This window comes from Podarcis muralis, chromosome 11 (assembly GCF_964188315.1).
Source record: "Podarcis muralis chromosome 11, rPodMur119.hap1.1, whole genome shotgun sequence".
NCBI lineage: Eukaryota > Metazoa > Chordata > Lepidosauria > Squamata > Lacertidae > Podarcis > Podarcis muralis.
Window position 1 is genome coordinate 34,897,047 of NC_135665.1, and position 13,321 is coordinate 34,910,367.

At 42.6% G+C, this 13,321-nt stretch overlaps 1 protein-coding gene across 7 annotated transcripts in view; it reads right to left on the reverse strand.

Annotated features, from left to right (window-relative positions):
* VCAN (versican) overlaps positions 1-13,321 on the reverse strand; it is a 124,803-nt gene that overhangs the window by 21,939 nt on the left and 89,543 nt on the right. For 6 of the 7 annotated variants that reach the window (XM_077936238.1, XM_077936239.1, XM_077936235.1 and 3 more), the window contains 3 exons: positions 12,604-12,651; positions 4,931-5,089; positions 2,751-2,833 (listed from right to left, as the gene is read on the reverse strand). In XM_077936238.1, the coding sequence (XP_077792364.1) occupies positions 2,751-2,833; positions 4,931-5,089; positions 12,604-12,651 (290 nt within the window). The remainder of the gene's footprint in view (positions 1-2,750; positions 2,834-4,930; positions 5,090-12,603; positions 12,652-13,321) is intronic. The other variant, XM_077936237.1, reaches the window with a different exon arrangement.

Sequence of the window (13,321 nt, forward strand, 5' to 3'; positions counted from 1 at the left end):
TTGTTCCAGCAATAAAGTATGTCAGCAATATAGCACATTAAGAGAAGGAAAGAGTTGCTCCCCTTTTTCATTTTCTACACTGTCACCTGCAGCAAATAGCAGCTCTTAAAGAAAAGGGTCCTTCAAACACATGCACACACACAAAGCCGCTCAAACCCTCTGGTAAACTCTAAATGGTAATCAATCAAGGCGGATTCTTCAGTGACTTCTTTCTGAAGCTGACATGTGTGATAGTCAGAAGTGATGCAAGGACCAGACCTTTTCCTGCAGTCCTGACAACAGAAGGCAAATAGTAAGCGTAGCCCCAGTATCTGTGCACAATCCACAGGCTAAAAATCATATATATATATTTCATATGGAAAAAAGGTATTTTTGACTTGGATGAAACAAAACCCTGTTTTAAAAAGAAAGGGGCAGCTGAGTGAGCAGCAGTTTTATTTGCTTTACTTTTGAATTTATGCGGTATTTTGTTGCAAAGCATCTGCGCTTAGGTCGGAGGGTGAACCGACTTCAGTTCACGCTATTCAATCTGAGAATGTTCTACACCATCCCAGTTAGGGCCTGGCTACATGTGGCAGGAATAAGTGTCACTAGTAATCATGCTGCAGCTTTTAAAAAAATTAAATACCAGGCACAGAAGCAGGAATTATTCCAAGGAGCACAATATGGGGTAGAGGGCAGCTTTAAGCTTCCCCTCCCACACCTAGGTATCGGAGAAAATCCACACCACCACAGCAATTTGGGTTAGGATAAAATAAAAATTCACGTTGATGCCATTTAAGCCCTTAGAAAAGAACAGAACATGGAAGACTTCAGTCTCCAAAGCAGAATGCATGCAAGGCTTCAGTGTAGGACGTTGGGTGCCTATTCTCGTGGCTGCAGGTTGGCAGCCTTTGTGTAATGAAGCTGGGACTATAGGAGCCTCAATGGTTTGTATTCAGGGGGTCCAGATGCTCCATTTCCCCCAGGAAATAGCTGTGTATTAAAAGCCCCAACGGAGAACACAGGAAATGTTGGTGCAAATGCTGACTCATCCAGGGCTTGCAGCTCACTGAAATACCTCAAGGACCGCCTCTCCCCATAACAAACTGACCAGGACTCTGCATTCATCATCTGAGGCCCTTCTTCGTGTGCCTCCTCTCCACGTGGGATCTAGAGGGTGGCAACACAAGGGCGGGTCTTTTCTGCAGTGGCTCCCCATTTGTGGAATGCTCTCATCCAGGGGAAGGTTTGCCTGCCACATCTATTACAGGCACCAGCCCCCAAAAAAGCATTCTTCTTCAACCAGGCCTCTGACTGATTCCACAGCCTTTCAAATGTGTTTGTGGGAGGGGGAGTTATTGATTAATTGTTTCTGATTTTTAACTATTTCTTTGTGCTTTTGTCTCATGTTTTTATCTTGTGAACCACTCTTGTGATGAAGGGCGGTATATTCAGGTGGTTTGTGAAGATAAATGGTGGGCTGGGACTTCTGCAGAGAGTAGAAGTTGCTATTAAAACTTAGGTTCATTCATAGAAACTAGGGACTAGGGAAAGATCTAATCCAGGGGTCAGTAAGGTTTTCCTTGCCCGGGCAGAGATCCCCCCGTGGGCCAGATCACTCACACACACACACACACGATTTCTGGCATTCTTTGTCTGGCACCGCGAAAACGAGTCCCAGCGCCCCACTGCACCAGTTTAGCACAGCGCGCAGGGACTCGCTGAGCAGGCAGCTCGGCTCTGGGGGCCGTTAAACGACCCCCATGGGCCACAAGTGGCCCATGGGCCTTAGGTTGAAGAAGAAGAAGAGTTTGGATTTGATATCCCACTTTATCACTATCCGAAGGAGTCTCAAAGCAGCTAACATTCTCCCTTCCCTTCCTCCCCCACAACAAACACTCTGTGAGGTGAGTGGGGCTGAGAGACTTCAAAGAAGTGTGACTAGCCCAAGGGCACCCAGCAGCTACATGTGGAGGAGCGGGGAAGCGAACCCAGTTCCCCAAATTACGAGACTACCGCTCTTAACCACTACACCACACTGGCTCTCTGATCTAATCTGAACCCCTCCTAGCTGAAGCAAATGCCTAGAGGAGGTGCAGCTAACCTGATGCCCTCCAGAAGTTGCTGGAGTACAACTGCCACCATAATCTCTGGTCATTTGCCATGCTGTTTAGGGCTGATGGGAGTCTTTGTTTGGAAATCTCTGGAGAGCCACAGTTTATCCACCGTTTGCATAAAGCCCATACAATGGTTGTGTATAAGCTACGTTTTTAAGTTGCTAAGGAAACAGCTACCACCATTTCTCTTACTTCGCCCTATTATACAAGCAAATGACATGTCTTTGTCCCAGGCATGCAATCTAATTCAGTTGGGTGGGGCAACAGTAGAAAAGAGTGTGAGCAAATGCTAAGATGGGATGAATTCAAGCATATGCCACTTTATTTTAGTTGGAGGTTGAAGGCAAAAGGGTTAAGGGAGGAGGTAAGTTCTGAGCTGGAATTTGAAAGAAAGACTGGACCAGGAGTAAGGAAAGTTATGTACAAACACGTGATGAATCACACTCACCGAGGCTCAAAATTACCTTGGTATTATTATTGCCTGCCCTACACTACAATAATAAGAACATCATACCATAGCAAATCAGGCTGGCTGTTTGCTAGGATATAGTTTTCTCCATTGTTCTTGCAGCCTGACCTATTTTCTTTTCTAAGAAGCAGTGCCACAAACAACTGAAACGTTTTCCAGATACTGTTTTATAGGTCTCTTACCAGCACGCTGCCATCAGTCCAGCGGAAGTCACTCTCATACATCTTATCGTTTAGGCCAATCCACTGGTAGTCATGTCCTATGCCTAAAAGGAAACAGAACCAGTGGTTTTTTTTAACCAACTTTCCCATAAAAGGGAGTTATCTCAAAATGAAAGTATTTTCATAGACTTGAATTAGCCTTCCTGTGTGTGCTTCAAAATGATTATTCTTTCACAAAGAAAATAAATGAATATCTGCAGCAGCTTTTTATAACTGAAGTTATTTATTTTTAAAAAATCACATTGCCCCCCGCCCCCCAATGATTTCATATTTTGCTGCTGACTACTCTTAAAGAGTTGGATAGTTGGTTTGCTTTTCAGATGGCTGTATATGATAAAATGCTTGACACTCGCCAGTATTTGAACAGGCTTGTTTAGTTTGTTACACTTAAAGAAGTAAAACTTCTCAATGCCCTTATGGTATCAGACTAATAATTTATCTATGAAAAAAGCGGGTGGAATTCGACATAGTACTAAGGCAATTGTTCCATCAGTGCAAGAGTGACAAATGTATTACTCTGCTTTCCTTTGGACCACATCAGTGAGGATGAGAGGGGGGTCTTGTTGTCTGGACAGTCCAGGACCTTCATACACATTGTCCAGGCTTGTACTCTGAGGAAGTCACTTTGCTGTTGCTAGCACAGTAATTTGATTTCACCCCCAAAAGCACACTCCACTGTCTCTTGAGACAGACGAATGCCAACAAGCATTTCAGCAAGGAAATCTGCTCTCATCCCCTATTCCTGCATGGCCGCTAAAACTGTTCTAAGGCTTCCCCCAAGTTCCTCAAGAAGATTTGAGGAGGGTGTGTAAGAGGGGGAGAGGACGGGCAAGTGGAAATCCTCATGATGATAGTACTGATTAGTAGAATACCACCCATGGTCACTTATCTTGATCACTACTGTTGTCATTATCTTGATCACTACTGTTGCCATTGGCTGTTATTTTTTACCCTGAATACAAATGTCCAATGACTGTGCTGATTTCACACGTACTGTGATCCAGCAACTTCAGTGCACATGCGGGTGCTCCATTGCATATTTTGCACCCTGATGTATCAGGCTTTCCAGCAATTTAGAGTTGGAGAATGATGTGAGTAGATGACAGTAATTTAACCATTTTGTTATGTACCACAAATTGTATGTAGAATATTCCCTGGAAGAGGTAAAAAGTGTGTGTCACATTTGTATGAGCACATAGAAGTTGAATAATGCCCAATTGAAAACATAATATTTATATTTTTTTGAAGGGGGGGGCCCTCACCCCATGCTGATTGTATTTTCTTGTTTAATATAAAAAACAGAAAATGCAATAAGCTACAAATAACGAAAATGGCCACCATAAATATTTCCTTCTTAATTTTCCTAGTTATTTCTAATGTTTTACTGTGCCGTGCTGGTGTGCCGGTTTTTCTTTCCAGGGATGCATATCCTCCTGAAGCAATTTTTAGAAACATTTGAAAGGAAGGATGTGCCAAACGACTTGGCAGAAAATCAACAACCTGGTGACTTCTCAGAAGACAACACAAACCCAGAACGAACATGTGTTTTCTTCCAAGAACATATTCAGGGAATGAACATCTTACCCAAACATTAACACAGCTAATGATGAGCATTTTGAAATGAACCTCATGTGCATTAGCCTGGAATGAGAATTTGGATTTTCAGATAGCACCTGGGACTGCAACCAATGTCAGCTACTCGTAGCAGAACGCAAAGTGACTGATGCAGGCGTTCCTGTGAGCCACAGTATTTTTAAAGTGCCTGGAGATGAGACTGTCTAAACAGTGAGCCTAAAATAAAATTAAAACATTGGAATAAAATGCCTCACTTAATTCTTCTTCTAATGTCTTTTTCTCATGAACTAAATTCTTTAGGATTGTAAAAGATGAATCCCTCCAAAGATCAGCCATTTCTCCCACTCTAGCTAATGAGTTTGGCAGATCCTTAGAGCTGGGCTGAAAGGAACAAAGTAGCGGTCAAGGACAAAAGGTCCTCTTTTAAAAAGGATAAACGATAACACACATTTCAGAAAGCAAAACATAAAATAAAATATTTGGAGGCCTGGTGGATATTTTATTTTACAGCCATTTCCACTGCCTCTGCATCCTCAAGCACAGCGTTGGATCAAAATGCCACATACGGTTCACAAAGAGCTGTTCTTCATGAGACAGGATGCTGGTCAGATGGGCTCCCTGGAGGCGGCACTCTCTCTCTGCCGCGTCCCACGTGCGCCGATGAGCAAAGTATTTGTAGCACTGCCCTTGGAACTTGTGCCATCCGTAATCACAGGTTTCAGTATCTGCAACAAACAATTGCAAAACTCTTATTGTAAACATGGGTTGGCAATGCCCAGGCAATGCCCAATGTTGGCAGAGGCAACGCTGAAATGCCCAAAATGAAACATTCAGTGACAAGGGGACCAGACATTCTGAAACGCTCAAATGCTTCACTCAAAAAAATAAACTGAGTCTGTGAATAACATTTATGTAGTAAGTGTGTGCCTTCTGCAGATTGTTGTTTGGAAAATATTACATAACATCAACATTAAGGGGTGGGGGGAGACCATGGTGGTGAACAGCATAAAATCAGCAATAAAATTGCAACCATGAAACAAATACAAAATACATTACACATCAGCTTAATACACTGAAACAGCTGGATCACCCCTCAGGGTAAAGCCTGGACAAACAGGTGAATTTTAGGCAGGAGATCAAATGCCAATGCTGTAGGTATCAGGCTGATGTTCACTGAAAGCATATTCCAAATAACACACACAAGGCCCTGATCTCAGTGAGCATAGAATGAATCTCAGGAGCAAACTAAGTATCTCTTTGATGTCCAACTTTGAAGAAGAAATTGTGCAAGACAGGGAAGTGGTCTGGAGAACTGAATTCTACTGAGGGTTAGAAAGTGAAGGCCCACTGGCAGAGATCACAACGAACTGACAGATAACCTTATTACACCCAAAAGCTCTGACCCAGGAACATAAAGAGCTTCCTGAGGACCACAGCTCCCAAGGAAGTTGTATGCTTTCACCCAGGGGATTCTTCATTTGGGAACAACCTGGAGCCCCTGTGCTGAGCAAAGTCCAGGAACCAGCTAGATTTAGAGATAAGACTACCAGTCCAGACATCAGCAGCCAAGATCTAATGGGCTCTGAGCCTGCAGAAGTGACCGATGCCTTAAACAACAGATGGAAATGGAGACGTGCAAGACTTCGAGGAAAGATTCCTCGGGAGTAATGGTCTTCTCATGAGTAAGGTTTTCCTTCTGAGGACACTTCTCTTTGACAACAGTTGACAGAATTCAGCAGGACTTGGGCAATGCTATTCTACCAGAAATGTGCCTTGATTCTAAGACACTGCTTGCCCGAAATCAGACCTTGCCTGAGCCCTCATTTGAAATACTTCTTGCCTGGCAACAGACCTCAAACTGGCCTTGGATTGGTTGCTGACTGTGGCCACAATAGCTCTGTTATCTGGAAGTTCCCTTGTGACCCAGGACCCAGCTAGGACAGCAACTAAGCCTGAAGATCTAATGACAGGCAGTGGCTCTCACTACACTAGAATCAGGACACTTTCTCATCTGAACAGTGTACAGGTTGCTTCTTCAGCAGAGGGAGCTGCTGCTGTTACATCTTCAAAGAAAGCTATTTGCATATAGAGGTTTTTGGATTTGGGCCATGGCTTGTATGTTTTCCAGATGCATACACTCAGCCATTAGCGCTAGAAAGCAGAAAGGAAACTCTACACCAGATGCCAGATACCACATTCCACGTGGAATTGCAAAAAAGAAGAAGAAAGAAACAACCTCATCTGTGTCATTTAACAGCTTAAAAGACCGTGATATCATTTTAACATTTCATAGGAAAAAAGACAGCATAAATGAAGCTGCAAGCCCTGCACACACTTGGGCGTCTGATCCACTTTAATTCCTTTAGCAAAAGTATACCCTACGCTTGGTAGTTAAAGGTCACTTATTCCCCCCATTAACCATTGTTGAGTGATACAGTTTTAAACATACAGGGCTGGGAGGGGCTTCCTGCACTCACACTCCATGACTAAACAAGCTCTAATCACAGCTAATGATCAAAACCCATTGTAATATCATTCAGACAACATGATTCACTGAGCAGAGATCAGCTGAGGATAGTCAGATTTACCCAAGTAATGTACATCTCAGTGAAGCCAGTGGCAAAGTTTCCATTGATTTAATTCATTCAGACTGTGCAAATAGATTTTGAGGTAGATAAAGGCAGAGGCACAGCTTTCAGATTTAACTGTGAAGAAAATTCATTCCTGATTCCTAACACTTTGAAAATGGAGACTCAAGGAAGTTCACTTCCATAATAAAAATGATGCATGAAGACTATGGTCAGCTAATACTCAAAAACACTGCAGCCCACACCCTGACAGAGTTAGTCATGACTATGAGTCAAGACAAGTGACATGGGCCAGCAAGCTGTACTTTTTCACATCTTCACATGTCTTCCTGATGCACATGTAAAGTGGCTTGTGTGTGTGTGTGTGTGTGTGTGTGTGTGTGTGTGTGTAATTAATGTTCGTATCAAGTGGGTAAGGGGAGCAAAATCCCATCTAGAGCCGAGGGGACATGTCTTGGTTTTTTCTTGGAGGTTTTTCTTTCACCCCTCCCACAACGAAAAAGAAAACCACTTTGCCGAATTTTCTCATATTTCCCTCTGCTATTTCTTTGTTATGATCACCATTTCCTCTCTTCCACACCACATAGACACACAATGCCCTTGGTATGTCCATGGTGGAGGGTGTGAAGTCGCACTGTTGCCTCTTGAGGGGGAAAAGCCCCGCACTGAGAAACTGTAGGAGAATTTCTCCTCTCCACAGAGAAATTCAGTGCATTGTCTGCCCCTGCCCAACTCCACCCTATTCCCCAACATCTCTGCCCACACACAGGATGGAGATTAATATTGAGAAACTACACATGTGTCAGATTTGGCCCCTCTTTTCCCCTATCTTATCATGCTGTGTTCGAATGTTTGAAGCACTTCCTACACACAAGCCCTAAAATCAGAAATGAGCTGAGTGGGCAGAATTATTATTATTTTTAAGCAACAGGTCACACTATGGGAGGGGCAATGGCTTTGTTCACCTCCTTTGTCATGTAAAAAAAGAAAAGATGCCCCCAGTTCTCAATTGTCTGTATGTGAAAAGGGAAGACACATGAATATAATACATATGGTTGCACGCGTAGTTTGGTTCTAAATCTCATTGAAAGCAATGGGATTCGAGTCAGCTGCAACTGATTTGTTCCACTGGTTTCATGAATAACTTTAGTTGGACTGGGCCTGTGTGCTAGGTTTTAACATTGCAACAGGACACACAAGTTATAACTAGTGAGAAAGAAAAATTAGATCCAGGTGGATTTCTGGCCCTAATATGGAAGGGTCTTGTGTTTTTTCCCACAGCCTTCATAAAAAAAACCATTATTTGCGTTTTTCATTTTGGCAATGCGGTCTTTAAGAACTGATGACTGGAAATAGCCATGGAAAAAAATAACTGTTGTTGCGCATGTTGTTGTGCAGTTCACAGATGCAAAGATGGAGTACTACCTCAACAAAGATTAAGACCAGCCAAACAATAATAAAAAGGCCCCTGGAGGGGACCTTTTTAAATATATTAAATAAATTTAAGGGATTATTTTCTGAAGGCAGCTGTAAAACTGAAACATAAAATAATGAAATGCACGTTGTCTATCTTCACGTGACGGATGGTCCCGATAAGAACACACAGTAGAAAAGCATTTGCATCAGCCTATAATTCAATTTTGCTAAAGGGAAGCAAACATGAAGCTTGGCAACGTAGCACATTTTAATGGCTTCGTGTCAACTACACTGCCAGTACCGCAGAATCCCAGAGTGGAGCTGACAAGTGGCATAAAATTCCACTGCTGCTTTGGGTTGTGCCTGAGCCCTTTGCAGATGTGCTTTTTTAAAAACCATGCTCTGGGGCGGAGGGATGGTTCAAATCCAGTGAGGGTTTACATTGAGAAAAAGAGTTTCATTCTAGCCTACTTCCTGACATAAGCAGGGAGAAGGGATATTTGGATATTTGTGGATGTTTCAACATATAACTTTCTACCAGCATTCCAAAATGGTACAGTCCCACTGCATCTTCTTTCCACAAGGTTGCACTCTACTAAATTCTGCCCACTGAAATGGATGTACCCAAGTTAACCATGTCATTCCATTTGAATGGGTTTATTCTGAGCAGGACTGACATTAGATACAACGCATAAAGGTAAAGGTAAAGGTACCCCTGCCCATACGGGCCAGTCTTGCCAGACTCTAGGGTTGTGCGCCCATCTCACTCTATAGGCCGGGGGCCAGCGCTGTCCGGAGACACTTCCGGGTCACGTGGCCAGCGTGACGAAGCTGCACTGGTGAGCCAGAGCTGCACACGGAACGCCGTTTACCTTCCCGCTAGTAAGCGGTCCCTATTTATCTACTTGCACCCGGGAGTGCTTTCGAACTGCTAGGTTGGCAGGCGCTGGGACCGAGCAACGGGAGCGCACCCCGCCGCGGGGATTCGAACTGCCAACCTTTCGATCAGCAAGCCCTAGGCGCTGAGGCTTTAACCCACAGCGCCACCCGCGTCCCTGATACAACGCATAGGATGGTGCTAATGTGAGGTCCGTATACAAAAAGAGGTCTTAGGTTTTTTTAAGTACCAAAGAGCCTGTTAGACTAGATAATCCATGAAATTTCCTGAATCAGTGAATAATTTAAATACAAATAATAATAATCCAATGTGACCCATGTGCATAAAGACTCTTTCTTTTACAACATTCTAGACATTCATAGTTAAAATGTATTATATAAGAACTGAAATGCAGCTTGGCATGTTTATGGTGTTTTAAAAGCTGTTTCACTAAACCCAGGAGTCATTATAGTGCAGCAGTTCATTTTTATTTATGGAGGACGGGTGTTTTATATATTCACATCATCTCTTTACGATAACTTCAGCATTTATATTATTCTTCAGACGTATCTAAGTTATACTGTCTAGAGATTCTGAGCAGAGTTGCTTTTAAAAAAATATTTTAGAGCTGTTGGCTTGTTTTTAACTGGTGCAATAATCATTTGACTATAACCCTTGTCTTGTTTTAGAAGTCCTCTGAAAATGCGAGAAAAGCAAAGTCTGAACCACAATTGCTATCAAAGTCAGTGGGGCATAGTAGATAAAGTATTGGACTAAGACTGAGACCTAGGTTCAAATTGCCTTAGCCATGAAGTTTACTGGCAAGTCACTTCCTAGCCTACTTTACCTTAAAGGGCTGTTCTTAGGATAAAAACAGTATTACTTCATGGATGCATCTCTGATGTCCTTTGGGGAAACACGGAATACAAAATGTGGTAGGTAATGGGTAATTCCATTAACATGCCATGATCTGGCAACAATTTTTCAAAATGACATTTTTCACATGAGTAAAACAACCTGAAGCATGACATGCAAGATTACTTAGAATTTCTCTCTTTCTTTTTTAAGTTTGGTTAAATACCTCTCTAAGAAAATAGAGAATTGGTTGATGATCCATCATTGCAGAGATATAGTTTTGCTTTTCATTTGGTGAAATGACAATAAATTTTATGTTGGGGGGGGGAATTCAGATGAGTTTAGGTCAGTAAAACTTATGTTGCTTGACCATGTTATGTTAGTCACAAAAACACATACTTTTATTCCCTCAACAAAAGAAAAGAAACATACATGTTTTGCCTTTTTCTCTTCTTTGAGGTTCTTAACATTAACAAATGTGGTAAGATATTAACTGAAATGTTCTTTATATGCAACATTTCTTGTGACCAACCTACCACCACAATTATGCATAAATGTTGTCATGTGTGTCATTTAAACCTCTTTCTAGGACTGCCATATTTTCCCTGAGAATTTAATCATTATTAAGGGAGAAATTCTATGCACAAGAAACTGCCATAAAGCAAGCTGGTGTAAATTAAGCCATAGCAAAGTTACATGAGATCCAAATTCTAGTGGAATCTACATACATATTAAAAACGCTATGAAAATGCTTTTTCAAAAAACATTTTGAAAAATACATTGAATTTGGCATAGCTCACTGTCACCATCTAGTGTCACATTTGCATATTGCACTTTACAACACATTTAAAATGTCCTATTTGCAGCTGTATAGCTGAGTCCTCTGTTCAACAGCATGGCTGCAGCTGCTGCTCTGCCTAAGCCTGGTTGAAGGAAAACAAGCCTTTAAAATAGTGTTATGCAGCAGGCTGCCAGGTCACATGGCTGAACTGAGCAGGCATGACATGCAGCCTAAGCTGGGTTGCATTCCTGCTATCCTGCGTCCCCCCAGAATGCCCCTTTTCAGGGGCTTACATTGGCCTTGGTTCAGCCAGGTGAGTCCCAGCTGAGCAAGTTGCACTTCTGTATCTTTCACTGAGCTAGGGACTTAATGTTGATCTGCTGCACCCTAAGTTGCCTATTCCAGCAGATCTTGTCAGGGCCTATTATATGTACCATCAGTGTAGACCATCTTACACAATTTTACAAAAGGAGACAAGTGGTACAATCAAGAAGCTTACAGTCTGAAAGATCAGTCAAGCAAGGGAAGGTAGATATATCTTATTGCTTTTAGAAGAAAGGTAATATAATTATGTGCATAATATATATTTAGGAATCAGACACCCTTATTAGGTTAATTAGAAGCACCTATGGTTTTTAGAAAAGTGCAGAAATATTTGGCTACTAGATTCTTCACTGCCACCCCCTTTCTTGAAGCAGGCAAAAGCTTCTACCGGGTTCCCCTCAGATGCATCAAGGAGGCAGATCTGTCTTAACCGACTCTCCCTAGGTAGGTTCATTCAGAGCAGAGGTGGAGAACCGTTTTGGCACCACAAGCCAAAGTTGATGTCAAAATCCCTTCTGCTCCCATCGGAATGAGACTGGGCTTAAAAGGGAAGAAGGGAGAAGAAGCCTTTGGGAGTCCCCTTTAAGCAAGACTGTAGGCGGAGGGACTCCCAAAGGCTTTTGGAAGCATTTGCAAGTCTCCCTCCCATTAACATTGCAGTGAGATTGGGCTTGACAGGGAAGGGAGGAAGAGCCTTTGGGAGTCTCCATCTCCCTATTTAAGATCGCAGGAAGATCAGGCTTAAAAGGGAGCAGTTGAGTTTGGGCACGTCTCCAGGTTGGAAACTGTAAGGCCCCTTGTTCTCACATCTAAAGGTATTTAAATGGGACTTGGGTTAGACAACCCTTCAAATAAAGGATGCCTTCAAATACAGGACTGTCTGCTATAAAGGAAGGCGCATGACCACTCTAATCCCACTTTCCTGTCTACATGTTGTGCCCAGTTAAGCTGCCTGAAGAGTTCTGCTGCCAAGCAGGGTCCTGTGCAGACAAGCTCTAACTCCCCAAGATGGCTTCACTTCAGGGCCTGAGACGAAGTGGGTTTAGCAAACATATAAAGCAAAAGCTTGTAAATCTAATTTAGTCAAATGGCTTTCAGAAGTGGCATTGCTTCCCCCAGTCCTTCTCAGCTGTGGGAACTGAGCTAGAAGCTATTTCCAAACAGAAATGCTTCTTTCCTTCCCAAACTACAATGACTTCCAGAGCTGAGCCTGTGGGGAGGGACAAGAGCAATCACAAACATTTGGACAGGGAGCTAACTCCTTTATAAAACGGAGCACTTTTGCTAACAAAGAAATCATTTATTTTCCTTAGGAAAAGGAGGAAGAAAAGAAAAGAGGAGGAAGGGGGAAAGAAACCATCTCTGGCTATACTGCCCCAAGGAGGGTTGTCTACTCACAATTGCATCTGCGCAGTTTTGGCAGCAGGTTCACATGCACATCTGCATCTGGTAAACAGTGCAACGAAGGTTCAATTTCACTTAATGTTTTTATATATGTAAAGAAGACTTTATATAACACAGTAAGGCTGAGTTGTACTGCCAGGAAGAAATGGCGCCAAAAGCAAAACCTGAGCTATAGGAGCAGAGTGCAAGAGAAGAAAAAGAAGAAGGCAGAGATGAAGGCAAAGACAAAGGAAGACCATAGCTTAAAGCATGCCTTCTACTTTGTTCCAACGGTCTTGAAAGAAATATGCTGATTGTGTTGCATTTCTTCAAAATAACCACCCAATTAAAAAAGTCAAAAGCCAGTGTTAGATGCAGCCAAACCCAAAAGCAACATACCCAATCTATTCATACACCTCCATCTACCCACACATATACAACCTCAGCCACACACATCAATATCCCACATTTGCACTGTCATTTTAAACTCCCCTCACCATCATTTGCCCTTTTTCTCATCCCATCCCTATCTGTGGTAGTTAGGGAGAGAAATGAGAATGGAACCTTTATCTAAGTGCAATTGCAAGGGACATACCATAATTGGAGTCCCCAAAAATAGGGGGCGTCTTATAGACGGGAAAATATGGTAATTTTCAGAAGGTGGCAACATGAGGGGAGGAGGGGAAAAACATTTTTCCCCTGCTGTCACCCAACCATCTCTCTACAACCCCCC